Source organism: Leucoraja erinacea, chromosome 1 (assembly GCF_028641065.1).
Source record: "Leucoraja erinacea ecotype New England chromosome 1, Leri_hhj_1, whole genome shotgun sequence".
NCBI lineage: Eukaryota > Metazoa > Chordata > Chondrichthyes > Rajiformes > Rajidae > Leucoraja > Leucoraja erinaceus.
The window spans coordinates 146664349-146680041 of record NC_073377.1 but is presented as its reverse complement, the minus strand read 5'-3'; the positions used below and the strand labels follow the sequence as shown (position 1 = coordinate 146680041).

Sequence of the window (15693 nt, the reverse complement as noted above, 5' to 3'; positions counted from 1 at the left end):
ATTTCAGACTGGAAAAGCAGACTCAGGACTGATTCATGTCTTTGTCACACAAAGACAGCAGTTATAAACAAGATGCATTTAGTAGCCTGTTTATTCGGTGGTCATAAAGTCATAAGGTCATAAGTGATAGGAGTAGAATTGGCCATTAGGCCCATCAAGTCTACTCTGTCATTCAATCGTGGCTGATCTATCTCTCCCTCTTAACCCCATTCTCCTGCCTTCTCCCCGCAACCTCTGACACCTGTACTAATCAAAAATCTATCTATCTCTGCCTCATAAATATTCACTGAAGTTAGAGAAATCAATATTCGTACTGCTGGGTTGTAAGCTGTTCAAGCGAAATATGAGGTGCTGTTCCTCCAATGGCTTCACTCTGACAGCGAAGGAGGCCCAGGACAAAAAAAGGACAGTGTGGGAATGTGAGGGGGTGTTAAAATGTTTAGCAACTAGGAGATTGCATCGACCCAGGCAGACTGAGTCAAGGTATTCAGCTAAACGATCACGTGGTCTGCGTTTGATGTCGCCGATCTACTGGCGTCTTTGCGTTTGGTGATTGCGTGCTCTGTCAGTGACCATTTGGATTTCCTCCCACATCGCAAAGACATGCAGGTTGGTCTGCTTATTGTCCACTGTACAATTTCCCTGGTGCATAGTTGAGTGGGAGAATCTGGAGAGAGTTGGTGGGAAATTAGAGAGAATAAGTTATGAGAAAATTGCTTGAAAATGGAATTACTCTGTTACAGACTCAATGGGCTAAAATGGCCTTGTTCCATGTCATATTGAAATATTGAAATTTGTAATTAGACTACAAGTTCAGGGAATTCACATTAAAGTACACTCAGCATAGGTTTTCATTACCACTGGTAAGTCTATGCAATGTAAAGGCTAATCACAATCAAATTAGTGACAATAATTTATCATAGCTATTATTAGTACATCTGTACCAAATGTAATGGGTTATGAAAAGGATATTTGTCTTCAACTGCCTATATTTTATCACCTTCCCAGTAGATTTGAGGTATTTAATTCTTTGAATATTTAATCTAACAATCATGCCCAATTTTACAGTCACCCTTGGGATGTTCTTGAAGGAGCCTATTATACGTTAGTTTTCTGATTTGGAAGAAAAAGGAAATATTTCTATTTAAAGAGTCATACTGCAAGGAAACTGGCCTTCGACACATCATGTCCACACCAATCATCAAGCACCCATCCACAATAATCCATACAATATATTTTCCTGTCACATCTTTATCAATTTGAGTATAGATGTTGTGAGGTCTTGTTGCAGTTGTATAAGATGTTGGTGACACCTCATTTAGAGTCTTGTGTTCAGTTCTGGGCACCATGTTATAGGAAAGATATTGTCAAGCTTGAAATGGTCCAGAGAAGATTTACAAGGATGTTGCCAGGACTAGAGTGTCGGAGTTATAGGGAGAGGTTGAGTAGGCTGGGTCTCTATTCCTTGGAGTGCAGGAGGATAGAGGAGTATAAAATCATGAGAGGAATAGATCGGGTAGATGCATAGAATTTCTTGCCCAGAGTAGGTGAATCGAGGACCAGAGGGCATAGGTTCAAGGTGAAGGGGAAAAGATTTAATAGGAATTTGAGGGGTAACATTTTTACACAAAGAGTGGTGGGTGTATGAAACAAGCTGCCAGAGGAGGTAGTTGAGGCTTTGACTATCCCAACGTATAAGAAACAGTTAGACAGGTACATCGATAGGACAAGTTTGGAGGGATATGGACCAAGCGCAGGCAGCTGGGACTACTGTAGCTAGGACATGTTGGCCAGTGTGGGCAAGTTGGACTGAAGGGCCTGCTTCCACACTGTATCAATTTATGACTATAATTTACCAGCCCATTCCCAACTCACATCTGATTTTTCTACACTGTTTCACAGCGGTTGAACTTCTGCCTCACAGCGCCAAAGACCGGGAATCGATCTTGTCCTCAGATGCTTCCTGCGTGGAGTTTGCACATTTTCCCTGTGACTGCGTGGGTTTCCTCTGGGTGCTTTGGTTTCCTCCCATGCCCCGAAGATATGCAGTTTTGTCGGTTAATTGGCTCCCTGTAAATTGCCCCTAAAGGGCCTGTCCCACTTGACCGTCATTTGCGTGTCACGCAGATGGCGCAGGAAGATTTTGTACATCACAAAATCCTGCGACGCTGTGCGCAGCTGCACGTCACTGCCTATGTCATCACCCACCATGCGCGCAAATGATGGCCAAGTGGGACAGGCCCTTAACTTGTAAAGATTGGATGAGAAATTACTTTCTAGAATAGAACTAGCGAAAACTGATGATCGATGATTGGCGTGGACACATTGGGCAAAAGGGCATGTTTCAAAGCTGTATCTTTCAATCAAACTGGAGAAAAAGGGCCTACCTGCCAGTGTTTGGAAGCATCAGTATCCAAGGGAAAGCTTCAGTGTTGCAGGGAGAATGTAACTATTCCATGCAGGCAGCAGTAGTGCTATCCTCTGTCACTGTGTCATGATTCCACCTTTCACAATCCCAGGACATCCTAGAATGTGTAACAACCAATAGGATATTTCTGAAATATAGACATTTCTGCAGTTGAAAACACATTGGCTTTGAAGTATTGCTGTTCATAAATCATAGAAACAGAATTAGGCCACTTAGCCCATCGAGTCTTTTCCACCATTCAATCATGGCTGATCTACCTTTCACTCTCAACCCCATTCTCCTGCCTTCTCCCTGTAACCTTTGACCAAGAATCTATTAATCTCCGCTTTAAAAATATACACTGACCTGGTCTCTACATCCGTCTGTGACAATGAATTCCACAGATTCACCACCTTCTGACTAAATACATTAATCCTCATCTCCATTCTAAAGGAACATCCTTTTATTCTGAGGTTGCCCTCTGTTCTTAGACTCTCCTACTTTGGACGTTGTGGTGGGGCAGCAGTAGACTTGCTGCCTTACAGCGTCAAAGACCCGGGTTCAATCCTGACTACGGGTGCTGTCTGTGTGGAGATTGTACGTTCTGCCCATGACCAGTGTGGGTTTACTCTGGCATCTCTGGTTTCCTCCTACACTCCAAAGACATACAGGTTTGTAGGCTAATTGGCTTGGCATAATTGTAAATTGACACCAGTGTAAGTCGGATAGCGTCAGTGTAAGGGGATTGCAGGTCGACGTGGACTCGGTTGGTCACCAGGATAAGCCTGAGACCACCAGCGCCTCCTCTTGAGAAAAGGGTGAACTGCAGGAAGAGCCTGAGTTCACCACGCCTCCTCCTTCGAGACCAGACCAGACCAGATTGAGGCCGACATGGAGAGTAACGAGAATTCTCGTGCCGTAGTGGGAGTGGGTTGCCAGGAGGTCGAAGGTTGTCACTGGTTGTCATATGTTTTTGCCGGTGCTGACTGGTGAATTTCTTTGGCTCATTGGGAAAAAAAACCATAAACAATATTTTCAGAATCAAGGTTAAACGACCGATAATGTTAATGTCCGCTGAGCTTCACGGCCGTGTATCTCTGGCTTCGTAAAATTTGTCTCAACTCCTTCTCCCCCCCTTCTCCCCCCTCTCCCCCCCTCTTTTAAAGGACTTACGTGACCCTTCCCGTGCACTGTGCTTTCACCATCTTAGGTACAGCGCCAACCTTCCTGTTCATTGCGTTGTGTGTCTGTATCACATTGGCTTTACACCGTGTGAATTTCACTCAGACAGCGTTCCCCCCGCCTGCCCTGTCCCCCGCCTGCATAACTGGCTGGTGAAGGAAGCAGTGTGTGTGTGTGTGTGTGTGTGTTCCACTCTGACAGTCGCTGTTCCAATCACCGTTCCAGTTGCCGGTTTTTCAGCAACCTGCAATCGCCTGAAAAATCACCTAAGCGGGCCAGGCCCATAAAAGTTGGCGAGATGCAGAGTACTGCCCTGCCGACTATAAGCTCAGAAGAAGAAGAAGAAGATTCAGTTGGACCTAAGATCTGTTTCAATGTTGTATAACTCAGTCATTAGCTTAAATTAGATCACTTGAATTTTACAATTATGCATATCTCTAATCTCCTCATGGACCAACAACAGGCAAGGTGTGCAGCAATCTTACCCACCTCCATCATCTCGCCAATGAAAATCTCTAAGCTTTCTACCCTCACATTTCAGCTAATCCCATTCAGCTCTTCCTATCACCATCATGCCTTTAGCCTTCCTCTTGCTGCTCTGACATCTTTGAGCAACGTTCGTGGGCGCTTCCCACAGCTAAATTCTTGTCCCAATGCAAAAGCCTGCCTGTCAGTGCTGAACATACCACACAGCTTCACTTAAATGAGGCATTAAAATCAGGAAGAATTCCAGATCCATGAGTTTGCCTGACTCCCTATTATCAATGGGTGCTCAAGTGATACCTGGCTCTGTGATCCCAGCCTGTATCCAGCCTCGTGAATATTTACCAAGGATTGATGCATCTGCCAATAATCTCCTCTGTAGCTCTGGGGAACCAAGACTAATTATTGAATCTCCCAACATTAAAATAACCCAGCATGAACAAAAAGGAAAGTAAGGGTGGCACGGTGGCACAGTGGTAGAGTTGCTGCCTTGCAGCACTTACAGCGCCAGAGACCAGAGTTCAATCATGACTACGGGTGTTGTATGTACAGAGTTTGTACGTTCTCCCCGTGACTGCATGGGATTTCTCCAAGATCTTCAGTTTCCTCCAACGCTGCAAAGACGTACAGGTTTGTAGGTTAATTTGCTTGGTAGAAATATAAATTGTCCCTAGTGTGTGTAGGATACTGTTAATGTGTGGCGATTGGTGGGCTGATGGGTCTGTTTCCACTCTGTATCTCTAAACTAAAAACATATAAAGACTGCTTTCCGCGCAGGTTACCAAAAATCTACCCTAGTATCAATAAATGGGATAATAATGGATGCGCATGCACATATATCTACAAAATCTGAGTTCAATGTGTCCTGCCTAAATAAACAAATTTAAATTAATACACCACTAATTAGGACACTATTTGACTGGTGAATAGGTATATGTTCACTTTAATTAAAGATGATGGCGTTGTTGGCCGTTCATGAGTGTGCCATTGCAGCAAATCATTCTCCCACCAATCTAGCCAGGTCCATTGTGCACCACTCTGCTGCAGCCCCAACAAGAAGGGCATGCTGGAAGCCTCTTCCATGGCCACTGTGTGAAGCAGAATGGGCCGCCAGCACTAACAAGGCCTCGGGTAGCGGAAACCTCAGCTCACTGTAGTCAAAGGAATCATTCATAGTTTTCTCAGAGGCAGTTAAAAAACTATTGATTAAAATAATAACAACAATTTTTGACAATAAAAGGGTACCACATTTAATTAGCACCTAGAAAATGGCACAGGAGCAAGTGCACGGCGGCACGGTGGCAATGTGGTCGAGCTGCTGCTTTACAGCGCCAGAGGACCCTGGTTCGATCCCGACAACGGGTGCATGTCTGTACGGAGTTTGTACGTTCTCCACATGACCTGCGTGGGTTTTCTCCAAGATCTTCGGTTTCCTCCCACACTCCAAAGACGTACAGGTTTGTAGGTTAATTGGCTTGGTATAAATGTAACAATTATCCCGCGTGTGTCTAGGGTAGTGTTAATGTGCGGGGTTCACTGGTTGGCAAGGACTTGGGGAGACAAAGGGCCTGTTTCCATGTTTATTTCTAAAACTAACCTAATATATTAAACAATTTATGTGTCAAACATGATGCAAGACCAATTTATCTCTACCTGCAGATCTATATCCCTCCAAAACTCTTAAATTGTGGTTTATGAATAACATATATTTGACAAAATAAAGATGGGTACATCAAAACCAAAACCAAGAGCGAAACTGTACTTTTATTTTCCACTCCCAACTGCAGCTGCCACCTACATAGCTTCACATTCTGTTACTTCCTGCTGCAACTAGGGTTCAACATTTATCCCTTAGCTCTCCAGGGTTATCTAAACGGTCCCTCCAGGTGACCTAATGATGTGGTTAGGTTGATGTGGTTAGGTCCCTCAGAGTGGAACAGATTGCAGAGCACCTCCACCTTGAGGTTCTAATTGTAAGTCTTCTCAAGTCCCCTTCCCATTCCCATGCTAGCCTGTTTGACTTCAGCTTTTTCCACTGCCATGGGGAACCAAATGCAAATTAGCATAGTACCTCATATTCCACTTGGGCAGCCAACAACCTAATAGTATGAACATCAAATTATCCAATTTCAGATTTCCCACACCATGTATGTTATTTTCCCACTCCCAACAGTCCACCTAAACTCTCCTTCTCTCCCTGTGTTCACGTTTTCTATTCGCTCTCCCGTTATCTAAACTCATCAACCTAATGATGTGGTTAGGTTGATGTGGTTAGGTTGATGGAACCACATGAACCTCCCTCATGTGGTTCCATCTGCACAACGTTTTCCACCTTTCACCTGCCAGCCTCCCTCTCTCCCTCTCTCCCCCTTCCCCTTCCCCTTCCCCTTCCCGAATATCTTTTTTATTTTTTCTATTTTCGTAAGTTCCCACCTATCAACCTCTATCTCTCTCCCACCTGCTCCATCAGCCCATCAACTCGTACCACCCTTATCTGTTTCCATCTGTTGCCTGGTTCCTGCTGGCGTTTCACCACTCCATCTCATTTCTATATATATATTGGCTATCTTCCCTCTGCGCTCAGTCTTGATGGAGAGTCCTGTCCGAAAAAGGTTGACTATCTCTTTGCCTCAAACGTTGCTGCTCGACTCGATGAGTTCCTCCAGCATTTGACTTATTTAGCTCCAGATTGCAGCATCTTGTGTTTCCATCATGGTCACTGCTTGCTGGGGGCTGCATCAATGCAACAAAGTAGAATCTGAAGACAAAGTGCCCATGAGGGGCCAGATGGGTGGCAGTCTGTGAGGTAGTTCAGTCTGACCCATAAGTTTGGATTACATTTACAGATGCAGTACCTGCTTTGCCTGAACTGAGGAAAGAGCAGAGGTGGGAGCTGAATTACATATTGCCAGTTTATGGCTTCCGAAAGCAAATATTCGTTCATAAATAGCACATGATGTTCAACAATGAAATACAGGACATTAATTAAATTGCTTGGATATACTTTAACTTTGGGTGAATTTTATTTATTTGTTACTTGAGGAAGGACATTCTTCGTATTGAGGGAATGCAGCACAGGTTCACCAGGTTAATTCCCAGGGTGGCGGAACTGCCATATGATGAAAGAATGGGTCGACTGGGCTTGTATTCACTGGAATTTAGAAGGATGGGTGGGGATCCTATAGAAACATATAAAAATATTAAGGGATTGGACAGACTAGATGCAGGAAAAATGTTCCCGATGTAGGGGGAGTCCAGAACCAGGAGCCACAGTTTAAGAATAAGGGGTAGGCTATTTAGAACTGAAATGAGGAAAAACCTTTTCACCCAGAGAGTTGTGAATCTGTGGAATTCTCTGCCTCAGAAGGCAGTGGCGGCTGATTCACTGGATGCATTCAAAAGAGAGTTAGATAGAGCTCTTAGGGTTAGCGGAATCAAGAGATATGGGGAGAAAATAGGAACGGGGTACTGATTGGGGATGATCAGCCTTGATCACATTGAATGGCGGTGTTGGCTTGAAGGGCCAAATGGCCTACTCCTGCACCTATTGTTTATGCATCTATGTATCTATGTTATGTGTCTTTCCTACATTTCTTTCCCATGGATTTCTTTCCCATGGATGGTCTCCCCTCCTGTGGGTTTTATCCATTTATATTATACACTACTCTTATTTCTTTCAGGTCGATGTCAGTCTGCTGAGACAGGTAAGGGCACATGTTTTTAGCTTTGAAATTTTTTGGTGAAATATATGTCACATGTCTAGGCTGTTGTTATTGACTTCAGGAGGAGGAGAGAGGAACCTGCTCCTCTCTACATCAAAGGAGACATGGTGGAGACAGTCACTGACTTTAAGTCCCTGGGAATGTACATCTCCCAGGACCTCAAATGGACAATGAACACCGTCACTTTCGTGAAGAAGTCACAGCAGCGGCTGTATTTCCTGAGGTCTCTGCGGAGAGCAAACGTCTCACAGCCGCTGCTGCTGTCCTTCTACCGGTGTGCCGTGGAAAGTATCCTCTCCTATGGCATCCTGGTGTGGTTTGCTAGCTGCACTGTGGCTGAGAGGAGGGCGCTGCAGAGAGTTATTAAAACTGCACAGAGCATCACAAACGCTCAACTGCCCTCCCTGGATGACATATACAGGGCCCGATGCTTGCGCCAGGCCACAAACATCAAGCAGGACACATCCCACCCTGCCAACCACCTTTTCACTCTGCTACCCTCTGGGAGGTGAAACAGGTCTCTGAAACAGGTCCCTGTAGACTAAAAAATAGTTTATACCCAGGTGCGATAAAATAACTTAACTCTAACAGAGAACACTGGGGGAAGCACAATATAATTCGGGGTGCAAGATAATGCGCAATATTCTTTTAAAATATTTTTAATACCTATTTATTATTTTTCTTTACTGATCTGGTGTATATGTGAGTCAATGGCTGTTGTGTTTTGTTCTTTTTAAATCTTTTATCCTGTGTCTTCTATGTACACACCGAAGGAGATGCAATGGAATTTTGTTGTACAGTTGTTGTGCAATGACAATAAATGTATTTCATTTCAAAAAATCATGCCCTCACTTAAGCCTGCTTCACTTTAAGTGCCACAGTGGCGTAGCTGGTAGAGTAGCTTTCAGAGACCCGGGTTCAAACCTAACTTTGGATACTGTCAGTGTGGATTTTGCACATTCTCCCTGCAAGCACATGGGCATCTTCTGGGTGCTCCAGTTTCCTCCCACATCCCAAAGTCATGCAGGTTTGCAGGTTATTTGACCTCTGCAAAATTGCAGTGGTTGCGGATATGGGGATAACATTGAACCACTGTGATGTTCAGTGTGGACTCAAGGCGGGAGGGGCAAATGTGTGTTTCCATACAGTATCTCTAAACAAAAATACTAAAGTCCAGAACAAAATACCATGGTACCACAATATTGGTGATGTAAATCTGGTGTTGTAAAATGGTGACAAGTATTTAATTCCTGAATGGTGCTTTTCATTACCAGTTCCATCGTTCTATCAAATCAACAGTAAAAGGTACATAAAGATGGGGAGAGGGAGCTAGCAAGTGGAGTCCCACCTCTCAACATTGAGAACAATTGATATAGATATACAGATATCGATATAGATAAATTGCGATTATGATTATAATTAGATATATGGAGAGGGAGAGGGGAAGGGGGAGAGATATACCGCCTAAAGCTGTGAATGCGTGTGCACACCTTGCCCCATGTCTACAGAGGAAGGTGCATGCTACTTCCAAAGTTTGCAAACTAAATTGAAAATCCTGTGCCTGCCTTTGAAATGGATGGTGTCTAAATGTGAACTAATCAAACACATCACAAAACCAAAGGCACTTCTGCTTATTATGATTTTCTTTTTAAAATTCCTGCAATGTCTGGTGTATATTCATTTAAATAATATCATCAAACCTGATTTAAGTGAAACTCTTTGCATTATTTACCTAAGCCGCTTAATGCATTTTATGTTTCCTCAGCACAATGCGTGACCAACCATCTAAACTACTGTGCGTCCTACCCAACCGTTTTGTTTCCCAACCTAATTGGTCAACTGTCAAGAGCAGAAGTTGAGACGAGTGCAGAGTACGCACTCATTAGTGTCCTGGACAACTTGCTGAATGGGGAATGCACTTTCGACCTCAAGTTGTTGGGCTGTTCCATCTTAGCGCCACGATGTGAAAACAATGTGCTTCTGAAACCCTGCAGATATTCCTGCGAGGCACTTAAAAGAGACTGCCAGCATGCATTTGAAATGATAAAAATGGCTTGGCCATATTTCCTGGACTGCGACCGGTTCTTTGTAAGTGAAGAAGAGGGATGCTACGACCCTGTGGGGAAATACTCGGGTAGGTATATATTCAATTAACAAGGGATAGATTATTGTAAAATAGCATTTGTTTACCAGCTTCCACATAGCAGCAGCACAAAGGCACAACTGGTAGTGCCGCTACCTCACCGTGCCAGAGAATCAGATTTGACCCTGGCCTCAGGTGCTGTCTATGTGGAGTTTGCACATTCTCCTCGTGACCGCGTGCGTTTCCTCCAGGTGCCCCAGTTTCCTCCCACATCCAAATAACATGGGAGTTTGTAAGTTAATTTGCTTCTGTAAACTACCCCTAACGTGTAGGGAGTGGATGTGAAAGTGGGTTAACATAGAATCAGTGTGAATGGCTAATCAATGGTTAGCATGGAATCGGTACGCTGAAGGACCTGTTTTCCATGCTCTTTCTCTTAAACAAAGAAACATATTGCAAATTTAAACTTCATGCAGAAAACCCTAGACTTGCTAATCAAGTCAGGCAGCATCAGAACGAACATGCGTCAGGCAAAGGTGACATGTAAGAGATGCTCACAATGTTCATGCCAAACATGATACCAGGTTGAAGTTATCTCTGCCACCGTGTGGTCCATATCCCTTTATTCTCTGCATTTCCATGTGCCTATCTTAAAGCCTCCAATCAAATCTGCCAGTATTAAATCTGCATCCAACATCACCCCTGGCAAAGCATTCCAAGCACTTGGAGTCTGTGTAAAAATAAACATGCCTGCACAACTCTTTAAAACAACGATTGTAAACTTTTAAATGCTGCACACACTATACAGTTTGATAAACAATTTGTACATTTTTACCCTGCATTGAATAGTCTCTCAAATTCAGTATCAGCAGTTAACCGAACAGTTACCTGGTTATGAGCTCATTATGGCTGCCCAATACTATTGATATGGCAGCATGATCCTGAGTAGTGCCCATGAAATCATTGTTAAATGTATTGTACTGTTGCAGGCCTGATCACTGTTCATAAAACACTGCTATCAAGAAAGATCAAGCCAAATGTAAATTTCCTATGAATGTACGCTCGTAATATGAATTGTTCACATATAAGTATTTATCTGTGGGTCTTGAAAACTGTTTCTTTCTGGCCTACAGGTAACTGAGTTGGCACTTTGCTCCCCCTTCCCCCAAATTCTTTTAGTCAGTAGAGGAAGCTAGCTGGTTTGCATTTGAGCAGAATTACTGTAGCAAGTCAAGCTGCCAATTTATCTACAGTAGCTCGTGTTCCTATCAGCCACGTGGTCTGAAAACACTTGTGGTTTATCCGAACTAGTGTCAAGCTGTAAGTAGGACAATGTCAGATCAGACGCTACTGTACAGATCTCCAGATTTTTGATTTGTAAGAAATAAGGGGGATATTTTCTCACTCGCTAAATCCATGTGCAAAACTGACCAATGCCTAAAAGGAAAATTAATCGAGCAGGGTAGAATAGAACACATCAGACTTGTTGTACATTTACAAACAATTTGGTTAATCTGTCAAAATTATACATACTGGAGTTTGGAATATAAATTTTCTTTTGACAGATACAGGCTTGACAGATGATCTTGATGAGCCAGCTTTCACCTTAGAATTCAGACACCACGATTACATGGAGATGTCAAAGCTGTTGAAGCAGACAGCCTCGTTGTGTGCAGATATCTCAGTTTTGTACAGTATTGGCCGCAGTTTTGAAGGCAAAGAACTTTTTGTAATTGAATTCTCAAACAATCCTGGGCAGCATGAAATGTGTGAGTAGCTCATTTATTATTTTTGCTGCTTCTTCTCTCAGCCTTCCTTTCAGCGTCTTTCTTTATTCTGTGGAGTAATTTTACTCAAACCTGGGGAAAAGTAAATTACATATTGTTGTCACTGTTATTTGACCATAGTGGATTTTATTCAAATTGATCTGAGGATTTAGCATTTGCCTTACGAAACCCAATGCCATATTCAACAGCATTGCAGAAGCATGGCACCATTTAAATAACTTCTTAATTAACTTATATTCACAACAAGGAAGACTTGGAGTACAAAATAAAAACAGCAGACCATGGCTAAGAACTAATGAAAAGAGTCTCGAGAGTTTAGGGGTTCCAGCAGGATCAGAGGGGTGCCCATGGATGGGTGGGCAGGGATGGGTGGCCAGGGATGGTTGGGCCCTCAAGGTCTCTGGCATGGACATCCCTAAAGCCTCCAGCCTGCAACAAGTTCTCCAGGTGCTGATCTTTGATACTCAATTAACCTGACTTGTATCAGCTATGGCAGTTGCCAGAGGGACTTCCCCTGTTGTGGAGTTGAGTTATGCATCTACCTGTTTTTTGAATGAGGCTTTCAAGGGGTGCACCTGGGGAAAGTAATAATTAAATGGCCTGGGAAATAGCGATTTAAGATACGCTACGATAGAACTTTATTCATCCCCGGAGGGAAATTGGTCTGCCCACAGTCATAACATACAGCAAGGTACACGAAGACTTGAAATTAAAATTAAATTAAAAGTGAAATAAAAGAAAAAGACAAGCGAGTGTTGTCTGACTGCTGTGGGCACAGCGCCTTCACCGGAACGAACGAACAAACAAACAAACACAGACTTATCCCCTGGCCAGAGGATTCTAAACTAGAGTGCCCCTCCCCCACACCGTGTCCCCCTTTGATCTCCTGGAGCCTGGAAGTGGAATTTTTAAAACCCTATTCCAGGGGCGTACGAAGGGGAGCTTAAAATCAGAGTGCAATTTTACATTAAATTATTTAAGCTAAATAGAAAACAAAATTATTCAGATCTGATGGTACAGTGGCAGCACAGTTGTGCAGCGGTAGAATTACTGCATTACAGCGCCAAAAACGTGGCTTCAATCCTGACTACAGGTGCCATTTTAACTAAGTTTGTACATTCTCCCTGTGACCGTGTGGGTATTTGCCAGGTGCTTCGGTTTCCGCCCACATCCCAAAGATTTTTTTTTTTTTTTTTATATTTTATTTTATTAGAAGTAAGTACAGTCATATGGCACCAAAGTGCCTAATATATTTTTTCATAATACATTTTATGTACAACTTTTTTTTTTTTTTGTTACATTGAAAAAAGATGAGAATAAGAAAAAGAAGTTAGATAGTAAAGGATAGAAAGATGTGAAATATATAGTGTGTGAAGAAAGAAAACGAGTAAATGAAGAAAGTTGAGAGAGAGAATAGTGAAAAGAAAAGAAAATAAAAAAGAAAAGGAGATCATTATTTATAATCTTGACCAACCCTCGTCCAGTCCTGAAACAGTTATTTTTTACAATATTGTTGCACCATATGATTCCAAAAAAACGACGAATGGAGACCAACTCGTTATGAATTGGTCTGATTTATCCATTAGGAGGAATCACATAAGTGTTTCCGCCCACATCCCAAAGATGCGCAGGTTTGTAGATTTATTGGTTTCTGCAAATTGTGCTTAGTGTGTAGAAAAGAACTATTGTAGGAGTGTTCGCTGGTTGGCATGGACTTGGCAGGCCACAGGATCTGTTCCCATGCTATAGCTCTGAACTAAACCAAACTGAAATCTCTTTGTTCAAAGTTAATCTACCTGCTTGGCAGAAAACCAATGGAGTAATGGGCCTGTCCCACTTAGGTGATTTTTCAGGCGACTGCTGGTGACTGTCAAGTTGCTGGCAGTCGCCTGAAAAACCGGCAAGTGGAGCGGCGACTGTCAGAGTGGAACACACACACATCACTTCCTTCACCAGCCCATTATGCGGGCAGGGGACTTGGCAAGCGGAGGGAGCACTGCCTGAGTAAAATTCACACGGTGCAAAGCCAATGTGATACAGACACACACCGTGATGAACAGGAAGGTTGGCACTGTAATTAAAAGAAGCTAAAAAGCACAGTGTACGGCAAGTCCTTTAAAAGAGGAGGGAGAAGGGGGAGAAGGGGGTGATAGGGGGGAGAAGGTGTGGAAACAACTTTTAAGAAGCCAGAGATACACGGCTATAAAGCTTGGCGGACATTAACATTACCGGTCGGTTATCCTTGGTTCTGAAAACTACTGCTAACATGTTTTTCCCAATGAGCCAATGAAATTCACCGATCAACACCGACTACAACCTATGAGCACCTACGAGAACCTTCGACCTCCTGGCAAACCACTAGGACCTCCTGCCGACCCACCTACCACACAAGAATTCTCGCTACTCTCCATGGCGGTTTCATTCTAGTCGCCGTTAATTTATCAACATGGTGAAAAATTTGTGGTGACCATAATGAGGCCGTGACTAGTTCCCAGAATGCTGGAACTCCTCATGACCATGAAGGCGACTCCCAGGCAACCACCCGCGAACATGTGGCGACCATGTGGCGACTGCATAGTCTCCTGCAGTTGCCTAAAAAGTCGCCTAAGTGGGACAGGCACAGATTTTCCTTTTCCTTTGACTTTGGGTGCAAATATGAGTCCAGACTGTTCCTTTCAATTTCAATCATTGGAGGACATAGATAGGTAACGTTACAGTTTGGGTCTGAAGAAAGATACTGGCCCGTACTGTCGCCTCTTTCATTCACAAAATAAATCTTACTAACCCTGTAAGTGGTGTATTAACTATAAAACTCATTTTATTTTTCAGTTGAGCCAGAATTTAAATACATTGCAAATATGCATGGCAATGAAGCATTGGGAAGAGAGATGCTGATCTATCTCGCACAGTATTTGTGTTCTGAGTATTTAAGTGGAAACCAAAGGGTTCAGACTTTAATCAATAACACCAGAATCCATCTTCTACCTTCTATGAATCCTGATGGATATGAAATAGCATCTGAAGAGGTATGGTTATTTTGTAGGCTCCTAGTAACACAAATACCAATCGATATATTGTGGAATTGCTCAGAAATTGATTATATCATGTGGAGCAGATTATACTGTTAAAAGCATGTCTGATGGTGTCTCTTGTTGCACCAATCCTCGCACTGTTCTATTAAATGTAACTATCTTTATCTTGAATTAATTCCTCCCTGTCTCCCAACACCACCTCACAGCAGCTTCCCATACTTACATCTGGAAAACACAAAGTGCTGGAGTAACTTAGCAGGTCAGGCAGCTTCTCTGGAAGACACAGAGAGGCAATAGTACGGGCCATGATCTTTCTTCAGACCCAAACTGTAACGTTACCTATCTATGTCCTCCAATGATGCTGCCTGATCTATTGTGTTATTCCAGCACTTTGTTTTGTTTTGTAAACCAACACTTCCTTGTGTCTCACTTATGCCAGGATGTCTTCTGATTTCATCTCACAACACATTCTAAATGTATACCCCTAACCATCTCCTCTTCCCTCTGATGTACACTCCCACTCCACATTCTCTCCAAATGACCTGTTGCCTCTCAATGAGTTTTCAAGCAATAGTTCAATGCGTCCTTATTTCTCTACCCTCCCACCTCTCTGGTTTAACTCCTAAAGTAAACAATACAAAAGCTCGTTGTGTCTGTCGCATAGATTAATTAATTTTTGCTGCAAACCAATAACTCCCGCTTTCTTTTCCTGATACACGTATTCAACAAGTAGAATTAGTGTAGGTGGGTCAAAGTGGACTTCATGGGAATCACGGGAAGATCAACGTTTTAATTTCTGTAAACTTTAAGACAAACCCAGGGAGCCTAGCAATCAAATTGCTGTCTCTACTTTTTGTATTAATAATATCCAGTCTAACTATAGATACTATTCTCTCTTGGCAGTGAGTGACGGTGATGTGGTGGAATGGGATGGGTTTGCTGCTCGGGAGCGGAGAGGGAGTGGTAGATGGAGTTGGGGTCATAGAATCGTAGAGTC

At 43.0% G+C, this 15693-nt stretch overlaps 1 protein-coding gene across 2 annotated transcripts in view; it reads left to right on the top strand.

Moving 5' to 3' along the window:
* The window catches only part of cpz (carboxypeptidase Z), a 46057-nt gene that overhangs the window by 13348 nt on the left and 17016 nt on the right, over positions 1-15693 (top strand). Inside the window, exons 2-5 of one of the 2 annotated variants that reach the window (XM_055645255.1) lie at positions 7753-7776; positions 9560-9928; positions 11449-11646; positions 14494-14690. In XM_055645255.1, coding sequence (XP_055501230.1) covers positions 7753-7776; positions 9560-9928; positions 11449-11646; positions 14494-14690 — 788 coding nt within the window. Of the gene's footprint in view, positions 1-7752; positions 7777-9559; positions 9929-11442; positions 11647-14493; positions 14691-15693 lie in introns of both variants that reach the window. The other variant, XM_055645249.1, reaches the window with a different exon arrangement.